General features: G+C 44.9%; 1 protein-coding gene across 3 annotated transcripts in view; it reads left to right on the top strand.

Moving 5' to 3' along the window:
- Positions 1–18646, top strand: part of LOC309527675 (hyaluronidase-4-like) — a 33576-nt gene extending 14930 nt beyond the window's left edge. The window contains exons 1-4 of one of the 3 annotated variants that reach the window (XM_082214541.1): positions 5937–6042; positions 9445–10453; positions 16979–17068; positions 17601–18646. In XM_082214541.1, coding sequence (XP_082070667.1) covers positions 5957–6042; positions 9445–10453; positions 16979–17068; positions 17601–17993 — 1578 coding nt within the window. In that variant the 5' untranslated portion in view covers positions 5937–5956 and the 3' untranslated portion in view covers positions 17994–18646. Of the gene's footprint in view, positions 1–5936; positions 6043–7502; positions 7787–9444; positions 10454–16978; positions 17069–17600 lie in introns of those variants that run through there. The other 2 variants (XM_082214540.1, XM_082214542.1) reach the window with 2 other exon arrangements.
- Positions 18647–23024: the final 4378 nt, after the last annotated feature.

The raw sequence follows: 23024 nt of genomic DNA, 5'->3' as shown, positions 1-23024 counted from the left end.
TGGCAGGCAGGATGCTACCCTAGCATGGGGAGGGGGTGCTTTTCTTTTTCTTACAAAGTTTCTTCACAAAGTTTTCATACTGTTCAGATGTTAACATTTTTGCTATATTCTACACCTGAGAATACTTATTGTTACCTAGTTTTCAGCATATTTTCAGGCACAAATGCAATGTTAATTCTTTTAAAAGGATGGCTGAGGGCAATGTCCGATGAGCTAAGAGCTTTATGGAAAATGGGATCATACGGGAGGCAGTCTTCTGTATCTGTCATAGTCTCTCCAGAAACTCCACCTGGATTTACAGCTTAAAGAATCAATAGCTGCCCCGAGAGCATTGATGCTACCATTCTCTAAAGAGCAACTGATGCTGAACACACACCCTCCTATATATATCATTATATGGGATCCACTTAACATCCATCAGAACTAAGTGCCTCAACATGAGGCCCCTAAGGGTCAGTGGACCCACAGAGAATTGGCAGGAATAGTTAATGGCCATTGTGGCAGAGCAATTATTATGACAACCTGTAGGTTTGTGTTGTAACTGTAAACTTGGCCCAGGAAGTTAAAGGTAAAGGTAAAGGTAAAGGTACCACTGCCTGTACGGGCCAGTCGTGTCCGACTCTAGGGTTGTGCGCCCATCCCACTTAAGAGGCCAGGAGCCAGCGCTGTCCGGAGACACTTCTGGGTCACGTGGCCAGTGTGACGAAGCTGCTCTGGCGAGCCAGCACCAGCGCAGCACACGGAAACGCCGTTTACCTTCCCGCTATAAAGCGGTACCTATTTATCTACTTGCACTTAGAGGTGCTTTCGAACTGCTAGGTGGGCAGGAGCTGGGACCGAAAGACAGGAGCTCACCCCGCCGCGGGGATTCAAACCGCCGACCATACAATCGGCAAGTCCTAGGCGCTGAGGTTTTACCCACAGCGCCACCCGCGTCCCTGGCCCAGGAAGTTACATTAGTACAAAAGGCTGGTTTGTTGCTATGGCACCAGTAACACAACTGCCATTCTATCACAAGGCCTCTTATTTTTCTCACAATAAAATTTCTCATTAATTGAGAAATCCTGGCACAGGCCAGGATTTAGGGATGACTTCACTGTAGACTCCTGCAACAATGGTTTTGGCATAGCCCTATGCACGTTTTGTAGAATAGCAATTTTATAATTAACGATGATTGGCATGGGAACTTTCGCCTCGAGATGGAAGTGCGCATGATGCTGAAACTGTCACTTGAAGGCACATGTTTGTGCAAAACCTTAAAACAGCTGGTGTGGGGGACACGCCAGGATTGCAGCATGGTGGGCTCTATCCATGACTACCATCTACAGTTCTATGATCCCAGTGAAGGTTCTTCCTCTCCCCCGGGCTGCTGTTAGTCCCAGAAAAGTGTTCCCATGGGAGCAAGTCCTTCTGGCTGCTCTTGTAACTGCACACAGAGAAGGGGACACGGCTCAGTGGTGGAACATCTGCTTTCTGTGCTGAAGGGCTCCGGTTCAATTCCCATCAACTCCAGATAAAACTTGGGACTCAGCTATACAGCTGCAAATAGGATGTTTTGAATATGTTGTAAAGTGCAATATACAAATGTGACACAAGATGGCGACCGTGAGCTATGCCAAATTCAAAGCATTTTTCAAAATGTGTTGTTTTTTGAAAGCATTTTCACAGCATTTTTTATACATGTGTAGGTTCCACCTTGGAAGTCCCGTGGTACCTCTGGTTATGTACTTAATTCATTCCGGAGGTCTGTTTTTTTGTTGTTTTTTTTTAAAAATTATTTATAAAATTTTCAAATTTAACAATAAAAAAAAACCAAAACAAAAAAACATTCCATTTGAATTATACATCCAATTCTAATCTTTCCACTTTCAGACTTCCTTCAGTCTATCTGAAAATTTTCATGTTATCACAGTTATTCACATTTCTTACATCTATATTGTTTTGGGGTTTTTTAACCAAATTAATCTTAACAATTATTATAAAACAATATTTCTTTCCATTATTATCGCAGAGCTTCTTGAAAACCTACAAACGTTAATTGACCATCACATATATTCTTAATATACTCTGTAAATTTATTCCAGTCCTCGGTAAATCTCTGGTCTCGCCAGTTCCGAATTCTCCCCATTAGCTTGTCTAGTTCTGCGTATTCCATCAACTTCATTCTCCATTCTTCTTTCGTCGGGATTTCTTCCTGTTTCCATTTTTGTGCCACCAAAATTCTTCCCGCTGTTACTGCATATAAAAACAACTTCTCATCCTTTTTTTAAATGTCATTTCTTAGTATTCCTAACAGAAAAGTTTCTGGTTTTTTAGCAAAGGTATATTTCAACATTTTTCTCAATTCATTATAAATCATTTCCCAGAAACCTTTCATTTTTTTTACATTCCCACCACATATGGTAGAATGTTCCTTCTTTCTCCTGACATTTCCAACATTTATTACTCACTTTATACATCTTTCCAAGTTTAGCGGTGTAACATACCATCTATATAACATTTTCATAACATTTTCTTTTATTGTAGTACATGCAGTAAATTTCATTCCTTCTTTCCACAATCTTATCCAATCATCAGATTGAATATTATAACCAAAGTCTTTGGCCCACTGAATCATTGCAGCTTTAACCTCTTCATCCTTAGTATGCCACTCAAGTAATAATTTATACATTTTTGATAAAATTTTAACATCATTATTCACAATTTCTTTTTGAAATCTAGATTTTTCATCTTGAAAACCTCTTTCCAGCATCTCTTTTTTAAACATCGCATTCAGTTGGAAATAGTGTAACCAATCAAACACATATTCTTTAACTTCATCATATGGCTTCAGTTTCCATTTATTTCCTTCTTTTATAATTATATTCTCATATGTAATCCAACTCCCCGTCATATTGATCTTCTTGACACTCATTACCTCCAGTGGCGACAGCCAAAATGGAGTTTTAAACTGTAATAAATTTTTGTACCTATTCCATACTTCAATCAGCAGACCTCGGAAAATGTGATTTTCAAAACCTTTATGCACTCTTTTTTTCTCATACCATAAATATGCGTGCCAACCAAATCTATTATCATATCCTTCTAAATCCAAAAGTTCTGAATTTTCCAACTTTATCCATTCTTTCACCCAGCAAAGACATGCAGCCTCAAAATATAACTTTAGATCTGGCAGGGCAAAGCCTCCTCTATCTTTTGCATCCGTTAAAATATTAAATTTTATTCTAGGCTTCTTGCCCTGCCAGACATATCTTGATAATGCTCTTTGCCATTCTTTAAATATCGTAACACCTTTAATTATTGGTATTGATTGAAATAAAAACAACATTTCTGGTAGCACATTCATTTTTATCGTTGCAATTCTTCCCCAAAATGACAACTTCATTCTTCCCCACACTTCCAGGTCCTTCCTAATTTTATTCCAAGCTGGTACATAATTATTTTGAAAAAGATCGATGCACTTGGGAGTTAATATAATCCCGAGATATTTAACTTTCTTAACCACTTCCATATCTGTTTGTTGCTGAATTCTTTCTATTATCTCTTGGTCCATATTTTTAACCATTATTTTCGTTTTACTCTTATTTAATTTGAATCCGGCAACTTGTCCAAATTGCTCTATCTCTTCGAACACTTCGCTAATACTTTTAATAGGGTCTTCTATTGTTATAACCAAATCATCAGCGAAGGCTTTTACCTTATATTCCTTACAACCAACTGTCACACCTTTTATCAAATCATTACTTCTTAATGCTCTCAACAAGACTTCCAGGACCGATATGAATAACAATGGTGATAAGGGACACGCTTGTCTTGTACCCTTGGTTATAGCAATATCATCTGTCACATTCCGGAGGTCTGTTCTTAACCTGAAACTGTTCTTATCCTGAGGTAGCACTTTAGCTAATGGGGCCTCCTGCTGCTGCCGCACCCCGGAGCACGATTTCTGTTCTCATCCTGAAGCAAAGTTCTTAACCCAAGGTACTATTTCTGGATTAGCGGAGTCTGTAACCTGAAGTGTCTGTAACCCGAGGTACCACTGTACACAAATAATCCTGCTCTTACAAGACAGGGAAAGTACAACTTTGCATTTGAACACCTATGGCCCCCTTTTCTGGTTCTTTCACTTTCCTGTAGCAAAGTCTTATCTTTGCCTTGCAATTACATGGCAGGTGGCTCTCTGCCTCTAGTCTCTTCCATGAGCCATTTCTGCAACAGGAATTGAGTGGTCCAGGAAGAGGTGATGAGCTTGGCAGTGGAGGCATTACCAACCCTTTCCTTTTGGCATGTTTCTGCAGTGGCCGCGATGCTGCTTTTAACTCATTTATATTGTCATATTATCATTTAAACCTCTGTTGATTTACAAATAAATATCACAAATACGCGGCAGTGTGGTTATTGCTGGCTCTCTGGAACAAGCACACCAAGATTGGTCTGTGTTAAAATTTTCCCCTGAATTAAGCCAGGTTATCAAACAAATACAATTCTGTCTGCCCTCTCCAGTAAAGATCCCAAGAGTAGCATCACAAATCCGCTCCCCTCCCCCGAATACCTGCTTACCCGTGTGTCAGGGAACTGCCATCGGAGCCAGAGGGAGAGGGAGGGCTCCAGAGGGATTCCAGAGAGCGTCCTGGGAGGGAGAGAAGCAGCACATCTTCTGGGGAAGGAAATCAGCGTAGCACCAGTGGAGAAGGGGGGCAGATGGGGGAATCGGCGAGGTGGCTACAAGACTCCTCGCCGGGGACCAGCGGGGAGAGCACGGGTCCTCCGCTGCCCACACCCTCCCTGCGTAGAAGGCTTCCGCGCAGGGAAAGTAGGAGGAGACTGGGCGTCAAAGAGCTTCTTTGCTGAAAGAAGTTCAAGAAACGCCCACTGACGGATTCTGCCAGCGATTGAGACAGCCACGGGCGAGTGGCTGTCCAGACAGAAAGGGTTCACTCAGGCAACCCAGCCAGTTGTGGCGCCGTTTTACGCACGAGCAACCCCTAGAACCATTACACCGTGTAAGGCATATGAACATGCATATGTATGCATTGGCACACTAGGGAGCACCATGTTATCCTGTTCATCGCTCTGCCACAAAGTTGCCTGGCATCCTTCCAGCAGCCTTCTCAGAACTTAAGTGAGCTGGCATCTACAGTAGCAAGAGCATGAATTACGAGCAGGAAATCTCCTTAAGCTCTGAGCTCTCTGGGTGGCCTTAGGCATGCCCTCCTCTCAGTCTTCACTTTCAATCTGCGAAATGGGGATAATAATGCCAGCACTTACAGGGGCGCTGTAAGGATTACTGAGATACATGAGAAGCACTTTGAACATTTCAGGGGGGAAAGCACTATAATTAAATATTAGTGCATTATTAAATAAAATTGGTGCATGGGATGTGAATCACATACGCTATCCCGGTGAGGAGAAGAAACTAGCTGGCAAGTATTTAAATGCTGTTTTCATGGCTTCCCTGGAGTAGATCCCTCTGGTAGATTTACTCACTGTTTAGGAACACTCCTGAGATGTAAATTATATCTTGGGAGTCAAGTGGGTGAATTGCTATGCCATTGAGACCGAAGGCTAGGTAGTATTTAATTATAGTTTGTTCTCCATCCCCACTGCTTAGAGAGGAGGGGGGAAGTCTTTCTTCTGGGAACAAACTCCACCCCCCCTCCCTCCCATACAATCTGCTGCACTGAGAGCTTTGACTCTCCAGAAGGAAATCTTAGCTCTGTATCCAGTGTTGCCATTTAATCTTCCCTGGAGGTCTAGTTAGTGCTTCTGAAGCTTGAATTCAGATAAAAGCAACTTCTCCTTTACAGCTTGGGGGGGAAAGCTTATTCTGCTCCTGGGTTGCTTGGTGAAAGTGGTGCTGCTGTCCTTAAACAGAGGGCAGCATGGCACACTACATTGGCGCTGCCGCGAGCCTGTGATTTTTGTTGATTTCACTGTAGATCCAGGGGGTGGAGAGATGCTTATAGGATTTATCTGGGAGATCAAAACCACAGGCAGAAGCAGGAAAAAGGAAGGCCCATTTACAGGCACCCTGCCCCCCAAGTTACCCCAAGTAAGGTAATTGGTGGTTTGGCTATTGCTTCTTATTTTCTGGTCATCTTCTCTGAAAAAGCCATTAAACTCACATTATGATTGCTTTTTAGCATTTCCCCTTCTAAATATGCAAATACACCTTCAGGGCCTTTTCAGGTCTGGATGAAAGATCTGCTGGAGATTATGGGAAGAATAAATAGGGGGGAGACAGGAAGAGGAAAAGAAGGTTTTGATTTTTCCTTCTAGGCACTATGGCATCATCCTAGACTTTTCATCCTGCCTTTCCTCCTCCTTTACAACAACCCTGTGGAGTAGCACTCAGGGATGATGAAGGGCCACATGGCTAGCTCAGCAGTCAGGTGGGATCGGAACCGGGACTCCCCTGAACAGCAGCATTACCATCACCACTGCCTTTGATTTCTCTGTGCCACCTGCCCAGCCTCCCTCCCTCCGTCCTCTGCCCATGTGCAGAGTTTCAGGCTGGGCACGCTCCACTAGCTCCTACCCATCCAGAGGCCTCTTTCTAGCCTTCATTCTGGTGGATATTCTGCCCCCCCATCCCTCAATAAGCCTCCGATTCCCCGCTCTGCAAAAGCTCACATGGAGGCACTTTGTTCCTCTTATCAAATGTTACGAACTTTCTGGCTTTCACGCTGTTTCTGCCCTGCCATGTTACACAAGGTTTTCTGAGAGCTCTGGACATTAGTGGGGTAATGCATTTGACTAAGAAGCTCTTCACCTCCAGGGAAATACTAGGCTCTAATGCAGGTCAGCAATGATTGAAAGCTGTAATCATCAGATGTCTGCTCTGTGGCCTATGCAGAATGAGGTTAATGTGACTACTCAGTTCCTGGTGGAATTGGCCTCCCTGAGCTGGGGAGCATGAGAAGGGGAGAATGGAATGCTTGCAGTGGTAGGAGGGGGAAGGGAACACCCTGAAGGTGCCAACAACAAACTGGAGCTTCGATTCAGAATGTATATCCATGTTATTTTATAAACCCTAAAGTTGCATCAGGGTTTGGTTTTGTTTTTTGTTTTGAATCAATGGATTAAATTATAAACTGGGCTAGGGAACCTGTGGCCCTCTAGGTTGTATTCCAAAGGTGGTTATTGGACTCAAGCTCCCATCATCCCTGACCACTAGTCATGCTGGCTGGGGCTGATGGGAGCTGGAGTCTTGCCAATGCAGGTTCCCCATCCCTGTTTTAAGCAGAGAAAACTGCTAATGACAAAACAGACAAGGCTATAGCGACACAGCAAAGCGAGGCCACCATTTACCCTTCACTTGGATAAATAGCACTGGGAGCAGATTTGTGACCCTGGAGCCGGGTGGCCTCTAAGGAGTAGCAGCAGCAGCAGCTCTCCTTCCCTCCCTCATGTATGCTGCAAATTGAATTACTCTGCAAATTAGCTTGAGGGAAACCTCTTGCAGCCTTGGCAATTAACAAAAAGGCAGCTTTCCTTTCAGACCTGATTTGGAGAGAATGGAGCCCTTAAAGAGCCACCACGCACCCATTGTCCGGAGCTTGCCACCAGTTGTCCTTTTCCTACCCAGTCTGCTTTTGACCCCTGGCCCTGGGATGTCAGGCAAAAAACAAGGGAAGGGGCAAGGTTTCATTTGTGCTTTTTGCAGCCGGAGTCTTCAGAGGCTCTGTGATGCTCACAAGCAAAAGGAAGAACTTTCTGACGACAAGAGCTGTTTGACAGTGGAACAGACTCCCACAAGGGGTGGTCAGGCTCTCCTTCCTTGGAGGTTTGCATTCACTGCCTTCCAACTCTACAGTTCTATGATTGTAACGTGGCTGTCAGATGAAAACATCTATGATAAAGAATGCATTACATATATAGCACTAGTTAGTGAGGCAGGAGGCAGGGTGGCCAACAGTAGGCTGAGCCAGGGCCAAAGACAGGCAGAGCAAACTAATTCTAATTTTGCCCCATCTTCCTCTGTCTGGGTTCTAAGAGCAAGGAGGTTGCTGGCAGCCAGTGTCAGCCACTAGACTGTTTGCAAATAAGGAGGCAGGCAGGCAGGCAGTGGCTAAGCGTGGTGGGGCAATGCCTCACTTGCCCTAACGGATCAGCCTTGGGATGACTGGGGAGCAGTCACACTCTGTGCAGTGTTAGAAACTCAGTTGCACCAAATGGCACCTTAAACTTAGGTTGCGGTTGTCTGTTTGCCAGGGGGTTGGACTCTATATGACCCTCCCAATGCTGTGATCTCAACTACTCTGCTTGACTGTAGCTTGCTCTTACAACAGTTCATTTGTCCCAGTATGCAAGAAGAAGAAAGACACACAGAGGAAATGGAAATAGTATTAACTGTGGGCTAAGGCAGAAGTTTTTAAACTGTGATCAGAGTTCCATTTGGGTGACTTGTGGAAAGGCTGCAACGCAGTCAAATATACCTGCACTCAGCCCTGCACTGAAGTTTCCTTGATGGGATGATGGAGGACTAAGATGCCCAGCAAAGGGTTCATGATTTGCACAGAAGAACAAGATGCTTGTCTTTAGCTGCACACAAGTTAGCTGGCTTGATGGAGATGTCAATTGCCAACGTGGTGTCCAGAAATCTCCACGTAGATTTCTGCAATTGGGCCTGCAATTGTGGGGGAATTAAACACCTGGGGCGTTTGACCCTTTAATCACTTTGCGTTCCCAAAAACTAAAGACACACTCTTTTAAAGTTTAAACAACATACAGTGGCACCTCGGGTTAAGTTCTTAATTCATTCCAGAGGTCCATTCTTAACCTGAAACTGTTCTTAACCTGAAGCACCACTTTAGCTAATAGGGCCTCCTGCTGCTGCCGCGCCGCCGGAGCCCGATTTCTGTTCTTATCCTGAAGCAAAGTTCTTAACCTGAAGCACTATTTCTGGGTTAGCGGAGTCTGTAACCTGAAGCTTATGTAACCTGAAGCGTATGTAACCTGAGGTACCACTGTATAACTTTTACTTAATGTACTTGCAACTTGCAAACTAAGATATACAACACAGGTAGGTGTTAACTTACATTGCTAATACATCTTACATATCTAAGATAAATACTGTTACAGACTAACTCTGAGACAGTCAGCAGCACAACAGTTTATCTGCTCTCACATGAAAGACTAACTGCCATAACTGTACCAACTGAAATAACTGCCTCGGGGTGTGTGACAGTACAGATTTCTATAGCCCCTGTGAGCCTTAACCCATTTACTTAGCATTTTCGGTGCTTTCATCCCACAAACTGGACCCGCGGCAGTAGCAAAATGCGCCTGGGGATTTCCGAACATTGCTGCACGGGGAAACTGATTTGTTAGCTGTTAACCAAAGTTCCAAATTGGAATACGGTTGGGTTTGTTTTACAACACCTGGCCAGTAAGCACCATGCTCATGTAACTCTTGATGGGCCTCTTCTGTCTTTCCTGCAGCACTGCATGCGACGCAGCGCCATCGTGCTCAGCTGGGCCACCCGTGTGGGCGTCCACACCCTTGAGGCTGTGCCAGCCCTTCAGCCGCCATGCCCTCCTGCTGCTCCTGCTCTTGTTCCCAGACCTGCCTGTGGCGTCTCCCAACCTGAAGCCGTCCTTGCCTCCCATTGTCAAGGAGAGCCCCTTTCTGGTGGCCTGGAATGCGCCAACCGCCCGGTGCTCGGCTGCCTACGGGGTGCCCCTCCGCTTGGACTCCTACAGCATCCTGGCGAATGCCCAGGAAGCCTTTGTGGGCGACAACGTCACAATCTTCTACTACGACCAGCTGGGCTTGTATCCCTACTACTTGAACACAACAGTGCCGCCCACTGCCGTCAACGGCGGCTGCCCTCAGAACGCCAGCCTGACAAGGCACTTGGGACAGATGGAGAGCGACCTGACGGCAGCCATGCCCTCCAGCTCCTTTGCAGGCCTCTCTGTGATAGACTGGGAGAACTGGAGGCCCCAGTGGATCCGGAACTGGGACAAGAAAAACGTCTATCGGAACATGTCTGTCCAGCTCGTCAGGCAAAAGAATCGCCATTTGTCGGACGCCCAGGCCGAAGTGCAGGCTAAGTGGGAATTTGAGACGGCCGCCCAGGAATTCATGTCTAAGACCCTGCAGCTGGCCCGCTCTCTCCGCCCCCAGGGCTGGTGGGGCTACTACCTCTTCCCAGAGTGCTACAACTACCACTATTTGGATAGTTTTGAGAACTTCACAGGGCACTGCCCTCCGCTGGAAGTGCAGCGCAACAACGAGCTGATCTGGCTCTGGGAGAACAGCAGAGCCCTCTACCCTTCCATCTACATGGAGGAGGCACTGAGGACCTCTCCACAAGGGAAGAAGTTTGTGTGGGCCAAAGTGGGGGAAGCCCTGAGAGTGGCGGAGCTGCCTTCTGTTCAACATTCCCTCCCTGTCTTTTTGTATGCCAGGCCGTTCTACACCTACACACTGAAGGAGTTGTCTCAGGTAGGATATTTGCCCTCTTCCCCACCCTTGCTCCTGCACTGCACACTGTATGTGTGTGTGTGTAGTGTCCATGCTTTGAGGCCCAGTAGATTTACTGCTCAGCAAGGTTGCTAACACGTCTGAGTCTTAGTTAGAGCTCTTGATCAATGGTAGCCAGTGAAGGAAGGAGCCTTGTGGCAAAGAGGAATGGAAAAGAGATAAGGTGTTAGTTGATTTCTGAGTTTATCTCAGGACTGTGTGAGTTGCCACCAACTTCACTCCTGGCCATGGTGATGCAACCAAATAGAGGGTGAGAGGGCTATTGGAAGAGACCTATTTTGTTTGCATTAAAGCACAATATTTATTGCAAACATTTCAATACCCTCTTCATCTAAAGTTACTCCACGATGAATGGCATCCTTTTTTTTAATGTAACTATTACAAGGGGTTGGAAGAGATGACACTTCCAATATTCACACACACACACACACACACACATTATTCCTTCAGCATGTGAACATCCCTTCTCAACATACGCTATTAAATCTGATACACATGGCACTAGTGTTGAAGATTTAATACCTGCACTCAGATTTCCCACCACTTTACTGGCCATGCTTGCCGTGGTTTTCTTCCCCTCAAACTATATGCCAATTAAGTGTGTCTGCGTGAGCAATTCTCAAATATTTTGGGCCCTGTGGCAGGAGTAGAGATCCATTAGGAATCTTGATTTTCTATGGTGGTGTAATACTCAGTCATAAAAATGTTTAAAATGTGTGTGTGTGTGTGTGTGTGTGTGTGCTGTGTTGGGAAATGTTATTCCATCTCTCTTCAGTTCCATCTCTCTTCCATCTCTCTGGAAATTTTACTGTTTCACAAAAACCGCTTCTGTTGCACAGAAAGCGAAATGAATTAGGCTTATGGTTTGACAATAAACTTACTCCTACTCATGCTCCATGAACACACACACACACACACACACACACACACACACAACCAGTCTTCCCTTACACTTTGCAGTGTCATTTGCATCAAGTGAGACTGATATTCCTGTCTAGCCATTCGAGCATCAGCAGGCCGCATTGGGCTGTATACAATGGTGCCATTCTGCTCATGCAACAGGCTTCTGTTTGCTCAATCGAACTTCCTTCTCCTTTCCTCTGCAGCCCCCGTGCACCCTCAAAATCCACCCAAAGGACCTTCCAGAGCATTTTGGTGGGGGGGCATGTGCAGGGAGAGGATAGGATATCCTATTGCGTTGAGCAGAGTCCCATTATTGCAGCACTGGACACAATCCACAGCTTGGGTGTTTGTTCTTGACTACAGCAGGACTAGAGGATAGAATCATAGAATCATAGAGTTGGAAGAGACCACAAGGGCCATCGAGTCCAACCCCCTGCCAAGCAGGAAACACCATCAGAGCCCTCCTGACATATGGTTGTCAAGCCTCTGCTTAAAGACCTCCAAAGTAGGGGACTCCACCACACTCCTTGGCAGCAAATTCCACTGTCGAACAGCTCTTACTGTCAGGAAGTTCTTCCTAATGTTTAGATGGAATCTTCTTTCTTGTAGTTTGGATCCATTGCTCCGTGTCCGCTTCTCCGGAGCAGCAGAAAACAACCTTTCTCCCTCCTCTATGTGACATCCTTTTATATATTTGAACATGGCTATCATATCACCCCTTAACCTCCTCTTCTCCAGGCTAAACATGCCCAGCTCCCTTAGCCGTTCCTCATAAGGCATCGTTTCCAGGCCTTTGACCATTTTGGTTGCCCTCCTCTGGACACGTTCCAGTTTGTCAGTGTCCTTCTTGAATTGTGGTGCCCAGAACTGGACACAGTACTCCAGGTGTGGTCTGACCAGAGCAGAATACAGTGGCACTATTACTTCCCTTGATCTAGATGCTATACTCCTATTGATGCAGCCCAGAATTGCATTGGCTTTTTTAGCTGCCGCGTCACACTGTTGGCTCATGTCAAGTTTGTGGTCAACCAAGACTCCTAGATCCTTTTCACATGTACTGCTCTCAAGCCAGGTGTCACCCATCTTGTATTTGTGCCTCTCATTTTTTTTTGCCCAAGTGCAATACTTTACATTTCTCCCTGTTAAAATTCATCTTGTTTATTTTTGCCCAGTTCTCTAATCTGTCAAGGTCGTTTTGAAGTGTGATCCTGTCCTCTGGGGTGTTAGCCACCCCTCCCAGTTTGGTGTCATCTGCAAATTTGATCAGGATGCCCTTGAGTCCATCATCCAAGTCGTTGATAAAGATGTTGAATAAGACCGGGCCCAAGACAGAACCCTGTGGCACCCCACTAGTCACTCTTCTCCAGGATGAAGAGGAACCATTGATGAGCACCCTTTGGGTTCGGTCAGTCAGCCAGTTACAAATCCACTGAGACGTAGCATAGTCAAGACCGCATTTTACCAGCTTCTTTACAAGAATATCATGGGGCACCTTGTCAAATGCCTTGCTGAAATCAAGGTAGGCTACATCCACTGCGTTCCCTTCATCTACCAGGCTTGTAATTCTGTCAAAAAACGAGATCAGGTTAGTCTGACATGACTTATTTTTCAGAAATCCATGCTGACTATTGGTGATCACAGCATTCCTTTCTAGGTGCTCACAGACTGTTTGCTTAATGATCTGCTCCAGAATCTTCCCTGCTATTGATGTCAGACTGACTGGGCGGTAATTATTTGGGTCCTCTCTTTTCCCCCTTTTTGAAAATAGGGACAACATTTGCCCTCCTCCAGTCTGCCGGGACTTCGCCTGTTCTCCAGGAATTCTCAAAGATGACTGCCAGTGGTTCTGAGATCACATCTGCCAGTTCTTTTAATACTCTTGGATGCAGTTCATCTGGCCCTGGAGACTTGAATACATCTAAACTAGCCAAATATTCTTGTACTATCTCCTTAGTTATTCTGGGCTGTGTTTCCTTTGCTGAATCATTTGCTCCAAATTCTTCAGGTGGGGCATTGTTTTCTTTATCGGAGAAGACTGAGGCAAAGAAGGCATTGAGTAGTTCAGCCCTTTCTGTGTCCCCTGTTTGCATTTCACCATCTTCTCCTCTGAGTGACCCAACTGTTTCTTTGTTCTTCCTTTTGCTAAGAACATACCCATAAAAGCCTTTTTTGTTGCTTTTAACCTCTCTAGCAAGCCTGAGTTCATTCTGTGCTTTAGCTTTTCTGACTTTGTGTCTACACGTGCTGGCTATTTGTTTGAATTCCTCTTTGGTGGTTTCCCCCCTTTTCCATTTTTTGTACACATCCTTTTTTAATCTTAATTCAGTTAAAAGTTCTTTAGATAGCCACCCTGGCTTCTTTAGGCACCTTCCATGTTTCCGTCTCATTGGTATTGCCTGACGTTGTGCTTTTAGTATCTCCCTCTTAACAGACTCCCAGCCATCATGAACTCCCTTTCCTTTTAGTATTGTTGTCCATGGGATCTCACCCAGCACTTCCCTAAGTTTTATGAAGTCGGCTTTCTTAAAGTCAAGAAATTGAGTCCTAGTATGCTTGGCTGCTCCTTTCCGCTGTATAGTAAACTTCAGAAGAGCATGATCCATCCACATCTACCCCACTAACCAGGTCATCAACATTGGTTAGGACCAGATCTAAAATGGCTGTTCCTCTTGTTGCTTCTCCCACTTTCTGGACAATGAAGTTGTCTGCAAGGCCAGTGAGGAATCTGTTTGACCTTATGCTCTTGGCTGAGTTTGACGTCCAACAAATATCCGGGTAATTGAAGTCCCCCATTACTACTATCTCCCTTCCTTTTGCATGCTTGGCCATCTGTTCCAGGAAGGCATCATCTATGTCCTCCGTTTGGCTTGGGGATCTATAGTAAACTCCCACAATGAGGTCTCTCTTATTCTTCTCTCCCTTAATTTTGACCCAAATGCTCTCACTTTGGCTTTGAGGTTCTAAATCTTGGATCTCTTCACAGGTATACATATCCCTGACATATAACGCCACTCCTCCTCCTTTCTTGTCTGGTCTGTTTCTCTGAAATAGATTGTATCCCCCCATTATTACATTCCAATCATGGGACTTATCCCACCAGGTTTCAGTGATGCCTATTATGTCATATTTAGTTTGCTGTACCAAGAGCTCAAGCTCATCTTGTTTATTTCCCATGCTTTGCGCATTAGTGTACAGACATTGAAGTCCATTAATCATTCCCCCGTGTCTCTTATTTAAGGATTTTTTCCTCCCACCACTAGGTCCGCGTGCTGTTTGCTCCATTTGGTCTATGACATTTGGATGATCATCTTCATTAATTGATAGACTCCTACCTTCAGGAGCACTGTCTCCCTCCCCCACATTAGTCAGTTTAAAGCCCTCCTGATGAGGTTTCTGAGATTTTTGGCAAAAACATTTCTCCCAACCGTTGTGAGGTGCAGCCCATCACTTGCCAGAAGTCCATCTTCAAGAAACTGCAGTCCGTGATCTAAGAATCCAAACCGTTCCTGTTTACACCATTTGCGAAGCCAGCTGTTCACTTCCACTATTTTCCCCTCTCTCCCTGGGCCACGTCGTTCAACTGGGAGGACAGATGAGATGACAATTTGTGCATTTAGTTGCTTCAATTTCCTGCCGAGAGCCTCGTAGTCTCTTTTGATCTTCTGGAGGCTATTGCTTGCAGTGTCATTGGTTCCCACATGAACCAAGAGGAAGGGGTATTTGTCAGTGGGTTTTATGATTCCTTGCAGTCGTTCAGTTACATCTTGGATCTTAGCCCCGGGGAGACAGCACACTTCCCGAGACATCTTGTTAGGCCCACAGATCACTGCTTCTGTTCCCCTCAGTAGGGAATCCCCTATCACCACTACACGCCTCCTCTTGGGTTTGGTCGGGGTTCTTCCATGAGCTGTCCGTTCCAAGGTCGCCTGCACATTCCCTGAGGACTGACTTTGCTGCTCGTCTTCATATACCTGATCGACTGTAATGAGGGAGAGATCCTCAAATGGAGTCTGCTCTTCGTCTTCCATGCTAGGGGAGAGGACCTCAAAGCGATTGTGTATTTCTAAGCAATCAGAGTGAACCCTGGGCCTCCTACTACTTTGAGTCACGTTTCTCCATATATCTGGCTCCTGTGTTGGTGAACTAGACTCCTTCTCAGGGGAGTCCCCTGTCTCCTCCTTGGTGGAGACGGTGTGCTCTGTTGCTTCCAAGAAGAGCTCCAGCTCTCTAATTCTTTGGAGCGTAGCTACACGTTCCTCCAGTTGCTGGACTTTGTCTTTTAAGAGGGCAATCAACATGCAATTGCTGCAGGTAAAGCTGCCTGCAACCTTTGGCAAGATGGCAAACATTGCGCAGGAATCGCAGGCGACTGCAGCTGTTCCCTCCCCTTCCATCTTGAGATCGTGTCGTTGGGGTTGGCTAGAGGTCCTCCATCATAAAAAGCTTGAAGACAGGACAAATAACTTCCCCCACACAAAAAAAAACACCTAGATCTCCCCCAACAAACGTTTGAGACTAGCTCCCCTAAATCTAAAAGATGGATCTAACTGCGCGCGCCGCTAGGCATGCGCCGCTGCCCTGCAAACTCTGATAAGCTCCTCCCACAGCTAATCCCCTGCCTCAACAGAAACCCTGCCCCCTCTGACCTTTACACAGGGAAAACAGCTAATCAGCCACAAAGAAACACACAGACACAAGAAAACCCTTTTTGCTCCTTCTTCAACTGATGCCCTGCAAACTCTGATAAGCTCCTCCCACAGCTAATCCCCTGCCTCAACAGAAACCCTGCCCCCTCTGACCTTTACACAGGGAAAACAGCTAATCAGCCACAAAGAAACACACAGACACAAGAAAACCCTTTTTGCTCTTTCTTCAACTGATGCCCTGCAAACTCAGGATATCCAAACTGTGAGCAAATGTCAGATTCCTGATGGTCTTTGCTTTTAATTCAAAAGGAGATGCGATCCAGAAGTTGCCAGCAACTCGCTTATCCATGGGGGTAGTACCAAAGAGAAGGCAGCAGTGGAACGTGGTGCCCTTGCTAAAGCTTTAGTTAATAGCTGGGAATTGCTACCAATACTCTTGGCCATTCTTTCCCAGCCCTTGCTGCCTCTACTGACCACGCATTAGAGGGCTTGATTTCATACAAGTAGTGTGTGAATTGCCTGTAAACTTGTAGCCCTCATGGTTGAACAAAGAGAAATACTGGCAAATGTCTTGAAGCAGGGTGGCTAACCTGGACCTGGGCCCTCCAGACCTTATTGGATTACAACTCGCATTATACTGACCACTGGCCATGCAGGCTGGAGTTGACGTCCAACAATATCTAGAAGGCTTTGTCTCAAAGCTTCAGAAATGAGAAGTCAAACAAAAAGAAACCCAGATTCGTAACTGTGATTTATAAACTCATGTAGAAACTTCCTTTCTTTATAAGCCAACTGACTCAGATTTTTGTATTTATGGGGAACAGTTCTATGAGAAACGTTATACCAAATATATTCTGGTGCTTGACATCCACCAGAAACGGCTTAGGTATTTACCGTAAACTTGCAAATTAATGTGTGCTGGTTTCTGTTGTTCTAGACAGACTTGGTGTACACCATTGGGCAGGCTGCAGCCATGGGGGCTCACGGCATTGTACTCTGGGGAGACGCAGAGTATTCTCGCAACCGGGTAATTTTAATAGCAGCCCTTGAGGCTGCTTTTCTTACTCATTCTTCTCTTTCATCTCTCTTGTTTATTGTTCAGCATCAGGTTGATGGGCAAAGGGAGAAAGCAGAGGTTCCACTTTGTATGCTGGCTACTTAAAAGACTTTGTATGCTGGCTACTTAAAAGACTAGCAGAGAGTACCATGGGGTATTTAAAATGTTCTAATTTCACACACTGCTGCTTATTCTGAAATGTTGAGCTTGTCAGTCTTCTATATGGCTGGGGAAACTCAGGCAGATGGGCGGGGTATAAATAATAAATTATAATTATTATAATTATTATTATTATTATTATTATTATTATTATTATTATTATTATTCAATTCCACAGGACCCCAGCCTCAGTTAGGACATTTTAAGCACTAGTCAAATAGGAATAAACAAGTCCCCAATACAATTAAATTCCAGTATTTTCTAATAGATTTATTTAGTTTTGCATCACTGACTTTCTGGCATTTATAGCTATTAACTCTTGTAATAACTGTTTCCCTCACAGACCAACTGCTTAAAGATTCAGGACTACCTGAATAGCACCTTAGGCCCTTATGTTGTCAACGTGACCACGGCGACCAAACTTTGCAGCCAGAAGATCTGCAACAGCCACGGCCGCTGCGTTCGCCGATGGATGGACTCGGACAGCTACTTGCACCTCAGCCCTGACACCTTCCAGATCCAAACAATAGCAGAGGGCAACCAAACCAGAGTGCTGGTGAGGGGGCAATTGAGACGTTGGCAGGAGGACAAAATGAGAGAAGAGTTTGTGTGTCACTGTTACCAGGGCTGGAATGGAGAGCGCTGCTCTGCCCGGGGGCGGGGCTTCTGGCTGCGGACAAGTGATTGGTTAATTCTTGGGGTGCTCCTGTCCACACTGTGGGGGTGTTGTTTGTGAGCCATTTGGACCAGTTGTGATACATGTGGATTTTTTGTGTGAAGCCCACAGGGGTGAAGTGAATCCCACGACCCTCTGCATAGTGGTGAGAAGGGAAGACCAAGACAAGCATGGTGTTTGGTGACAAAGGTGTTGTGAAGTGATCTGTGGCTCCCACTGATGTTCCTTCTCCTTGTTGTGTTTCTCTGGAAAAGTGAGCACATATGGATTTTACCCTCCAACAACTTCCATGACCTATGCAGGATTCTATTCTTCCAATACACTGAAGATTTTCTTTTAAAGTTTTGTAACTCTTCACCAGCATAGCTGCAGCTTTAATATTCAGCGGTGCATATTTTCCTAAACTGTGACAAGAACAGTAGTTTTCTAATTGTTTTTTTTTAAGCAAAAGTTAATTCAGTCAGGATCTGATATTTATAACAGTTAAATAATGGCACCTTTAACAGCACTGTACTGTATTTAAGCAAATTATTTATACAGAAGAAACATTTCCTACTTGAACCAGATAGGAGTCCTCCAAATGTGATTGGTACTGTTTAACTGATGTGTGTCTGTCTGTCTGTCTGTTTGTATACGTCAAGCTACCTCTCTTATTAAGCGGGGGCAAGATGAAAAAAAACTTTCTAAATTAAATATTTTTCATGTGACACAGATTGACCTAGCATTTCAATATTGTCACCTACTGAAAGCCATAACCACCAAGATCAGTGGCTCTCAGACGTCCCCCTTACTACAAACTCATGGACCGTGTAAAAATAGGGTGCATGGAGGTTCTTGACAGACCATAAGAGTAGTCTTTGTTTTCCAACTGCGATGGATGCGCCTGTTTTTCTGAGCGAAGTTCTGTAGTCTCAGGTGTCATGTTTGTCAGCTGTAACCTCAGGTCAAAAGCCTTAATCTCAGTTGCCACAAAGAATAAATCAATTGCAGAGCCAAATAGATACTCTAAACTGCTTGACAACCTGAATGGAGTTTGTGGAGCACCAGATGAGAAACTATGATCTCGACTGGGGTGGGCCACCTGCAGACCTAGTCCTAGCCTAATTCCAAAGGCCTTCTGCAAGAGAACCAGGTTGGACTCCTGGTAACAGCGATCTACTTCTCCGGCAGCTAGCTGAGCAGAGAGAAAGGAAGGGTGGAAGAAAAGAAGTGGTTCTTCTCCCCTGCTGGCCTCAGCCCTGGCCACAGCTTCCCTGCTTCCCTGAACAATTACCTGTAAGAGAATGCAGCCCTCAATAGCAAATGTTCCCCATCTTTCCCTTAGGGATAGGGATCATGTAGTCCAGAAACATTTGCAGGGCCACAGCTCTCATGATCCATGGTCATTCACTATGCTGGCTGGGGCTGATGAGAATTGTAGCTCATCAACACCTGTAGCAGAGTTTTCAGGAGCTGCTGCCACCGCCATCGCAATCTCTGTGCATGGTGTTGACTCAAATCTAGAGTCACAGGCACATAGCTCTAATGTTGCAGGAGAAGCAAGGACACAGCTCCCTTCAGCAGGTCCTCTCCTGGTTTTATCAATTCTCGCCCTGCCCAGGCCCAGCCATTTTTGTCTGTGCTTTGCAGCAGGGATGGGAACAGGAAGAAACAAAGGGTCATGAAAAGGAGGAGTGAGTGGAAGGATCTTTGCTGCCACCACCTTATCCTTTGCTCCTGGGCTGCTGCTACATATAGAAAAAGAGGCAGGGGGGTGGGCAGTAAGATGCTCCCCCAAGCATCAGTCGTAAGATTGATCTAGATCAGAAAGTGGAACCTTGTGGCCCTCCAGATGATTAAAAGCTGCAACTTAGATTTACACAATATTTAATCATCCATTTAAGCCATGATGGGAGAATAGTAACACATGAAAGATGGCCTGGGAAATGCTGAGATAGCAAGCATTCATGTTCATCCCATCGCTAGCGCTTCAGTTTACTTTATTCTTGGTTCGTTATACGCCATGTAATTTTCAGTATACATTCAGACAACGTTGAAGTAGTTCCTCTGCCTGCCTTAACAAGTCAATCTTTTCTGGCCTATGCTTATGAGATCAAAAAACAAAGGATTAGAGAGGAGGTCCAATCCTAGCTTCCACTTTTAACAGGCATGGGAAGGGGAGGGGCTTACCACACCTTTTGATCACAATTGCCAGGGAAAGTCAGGTGTTTATTTTCCAACACAAGGCCAAAAAGGTATGTTCATTTCCTTGCTGGCACTGATATACAAACATTATCAAATGAATTATTCTTCCGCTTCCTGGATTTTGCAAGAATACATTGGCAAAAGCTGGGAAAGTGGTGGTGGGACCCATTACCAGGCTGGCATTCTGGGACATGGTGTGCGAGTGTAAAACCTGGCCAGAATACAGAAGTTGTGTTTATCCCTGCATTAGAAGACAGCAGACTCCTCACCCCCCCCCATCCCCCTAGAGAGCATCTGTCCCCTGTAATCATGAAAAATGGTTCCAGGGCCTTATAAACCAAGGATAACCAATTTATGTAATCTAAGGGGCAACATTATTCTCCACAAGATGGAATTAAAATTTGTTATGAGTCCAGGCTGTCTCGTGGATAAAGTCTTCAAGTAACTAGGTCATTACCTACAAGACCCAAAAAGACTGAGAATGGAAGGTTTTGCTAAATACCAATAGGATCAAGATGAAAACATCTGGGGGGTGTGTTGCTTAAAAAAACAACAACAGGCAACCTACCTGTGTCTTCATTAAGTTTCAAAAGCCTCCTTTGCCCAGTCTGTGCTTACAAATAAGTTTGAAGTCCATTCATTTGCAAAGCCACCTTACCTCCTTCCAGTGCTCCAGCTGAACTGATTGATATTCAGAGTTACCTTCAAAAGCAAGCTAAGCAGCACCAAAATCTACCCAGTAGGCAATGATTGCCATCTCCTTTTAAGCACCGAGAGACCCCAGGAGAGAGACTGAGAAAGGGTGGCAATCCCAAATGGAAAACAGAAGCTTCCATAGCTGTGTTGACAGGCAGGAATTCAGCATGTTTCACATTCCCCATCCTTGGCAAAACCTATTTAATGCCTGGTTATCACACAGCTGCTGAAGGCATGGAAGCTCTCATGAAAAGAAGGTGGCACCCCCAGTTATAGCCAGAATACAACCAAGGCATGCAGCATCAATGAAAACAAGAGTCTGACTCAATGGGCGGGAAGACTTGACTGCACACAAGCCAGCACTTGCTGTATTCTGGAACTGGCAATCACATTCCTTTGGCTCTGGCCCTCCCACAGAGTTGCAGCAAAGTTAACGATTATACACTGCTGGTTAAGTTTAGAGCAATTAGGGTGATCTTACATGCTGGCTACAGACAATATCTCCCTTTTTATGAGGGGTCTGCATTCCTGCCTTTGCTCCGACTTGTCCCTTGCACATTCCAGAGACACAAACTTGTATTCTTGTTGTCAAGCTGGCTTCCGCAAACGCTTAAGGAAAAGGCTTGACTAAATTAGTACAGTGACCTTTATCTATAAACTGAACGCATGATTATCGGCTGGGGTTGATTCATAATTTACACACCTGCTTGCTACACACACACTGGGGTTTGCAAGGCTGAACACCAGAAGGGGTGATGGGGAGACATCCATTTCCATACACACAATTAGGCAAGTGGTTGGGAGTCCCAGCCTATTGGCACACAATCATGTCCTGTTCCCCCAACCGATGGGAGATGCACGCTGCTGCTTCACCATAGGAAATACCAGCAGTTACATATGGTTGAAATGTAATAGGTGAGTGGACATGTTAGCTTGAAAATTAATGCCCCTGGAGGTAAAGCACATTTTTTTTAACAAGAGTGAAAGACAGTTTTTTTGCAGCCAATACGAAAGACAACAAGAGTGCATTTTCCAATCTAGAAAACAGGCCACTATGCCACACATAATAGTTTACAGGAAGATTAAGTAAGTAGGTAAAAGTGTGTGTGGGGGGGGGGATATTGCATGAATTGAGCCCTCAAAGACCCATGGCCAAACTGGTGTGGTAAGAATGTGGGCTGAAAATAAGCTGGGTGAGTTGCAGTCCTAGCAAAGCAGTTGGGGGGTAGCTTTGCTATGAGGAGACCTTGCCACTCAACCCATATTTCTTATGACCTCACCTGCCAGACTTGCTATCATGTGCAGAACATGTGAACTTCTGTGTCTTCCTCCTAGTGTCCCCCTCACTCACCTCAATGTGCCAGAATGTCACATCAAGCTTATTAAAGAAACCCACATCCTATCACACCTAAGATGAAGTAGACTGTGGTCTACAGGTGCCTAAAACTAGTTAGCCACAAGCTGTTTTTAGTGCTGAGAATAAAGAGATTCAGAATGAAATGACTCTCATACAGGAACAAGAACAGGATCCATAACTGTGTCCCATTATGTGCATGGCAGCTCTGGCTTGATTCTGGGAACATGAACAGGATTCATATTATGTATTTATTTATACCTCACTCCCCCCACCACCCAAATGGGACTCAGGGCAGCTTATAGATAAAAACAAGAATTGCTAAAAATGGGGGGGGGGGCTATTAAAAGACAATTAAACATTAATAAAATTAAAACTCGATAGATATATATAATTGGTTTTAAACATACAAATAATCACAACAACAAAAAACACAACACTAGCCCTTTCATTAAAAGCAGTCAATTCCGCAAAACCTGTTGGAACAAGGTCTTCCATTTGCTAGTGGAAAGACCACTAAGAGGGAGCCAGTCTACCTTCTCCAGAGTCTGGGAGCAGCCACCCAGATTACATGGGTGAATGCCTCTTTCTACTCACTTAGGAAATTACCCTACTTATTACAAAATTCACAGCAAATAGAACTACTCGTCCTCAAGATCTCTGAGAGCAGGAATACTCACCAAAATGTCAAGTTTCAGCTACTATTAAGTTAAGTACACTTGGGGTCAAGTGTGTACATTCTATTTCACAGGAATATTCTTCCTCCTCATGCTCTTGCAAAACACCTACTCTAACTTGGGCAAGTTGCTCTCAGCCTTGAGCGCATGTTGATGATGAACAGCTTTTCCATGCAGCAA

Source organism: Podarcis vaucheri, assembly GCF_965113315.1.
Source record: "Podarcis vaucheri genome assembly, chromosome: 2".
Lineage (NCBI taxonomy): Eukaryota > Metazoa > Chordata > Lepidosauria > Squamata > Lacertidae > Podarcis > Podarcis vaucheri.
Note: the sequence above shows the minus strand (reverse complement) of the source record. Positions and strands in the feature narration are given on the sequence as shown.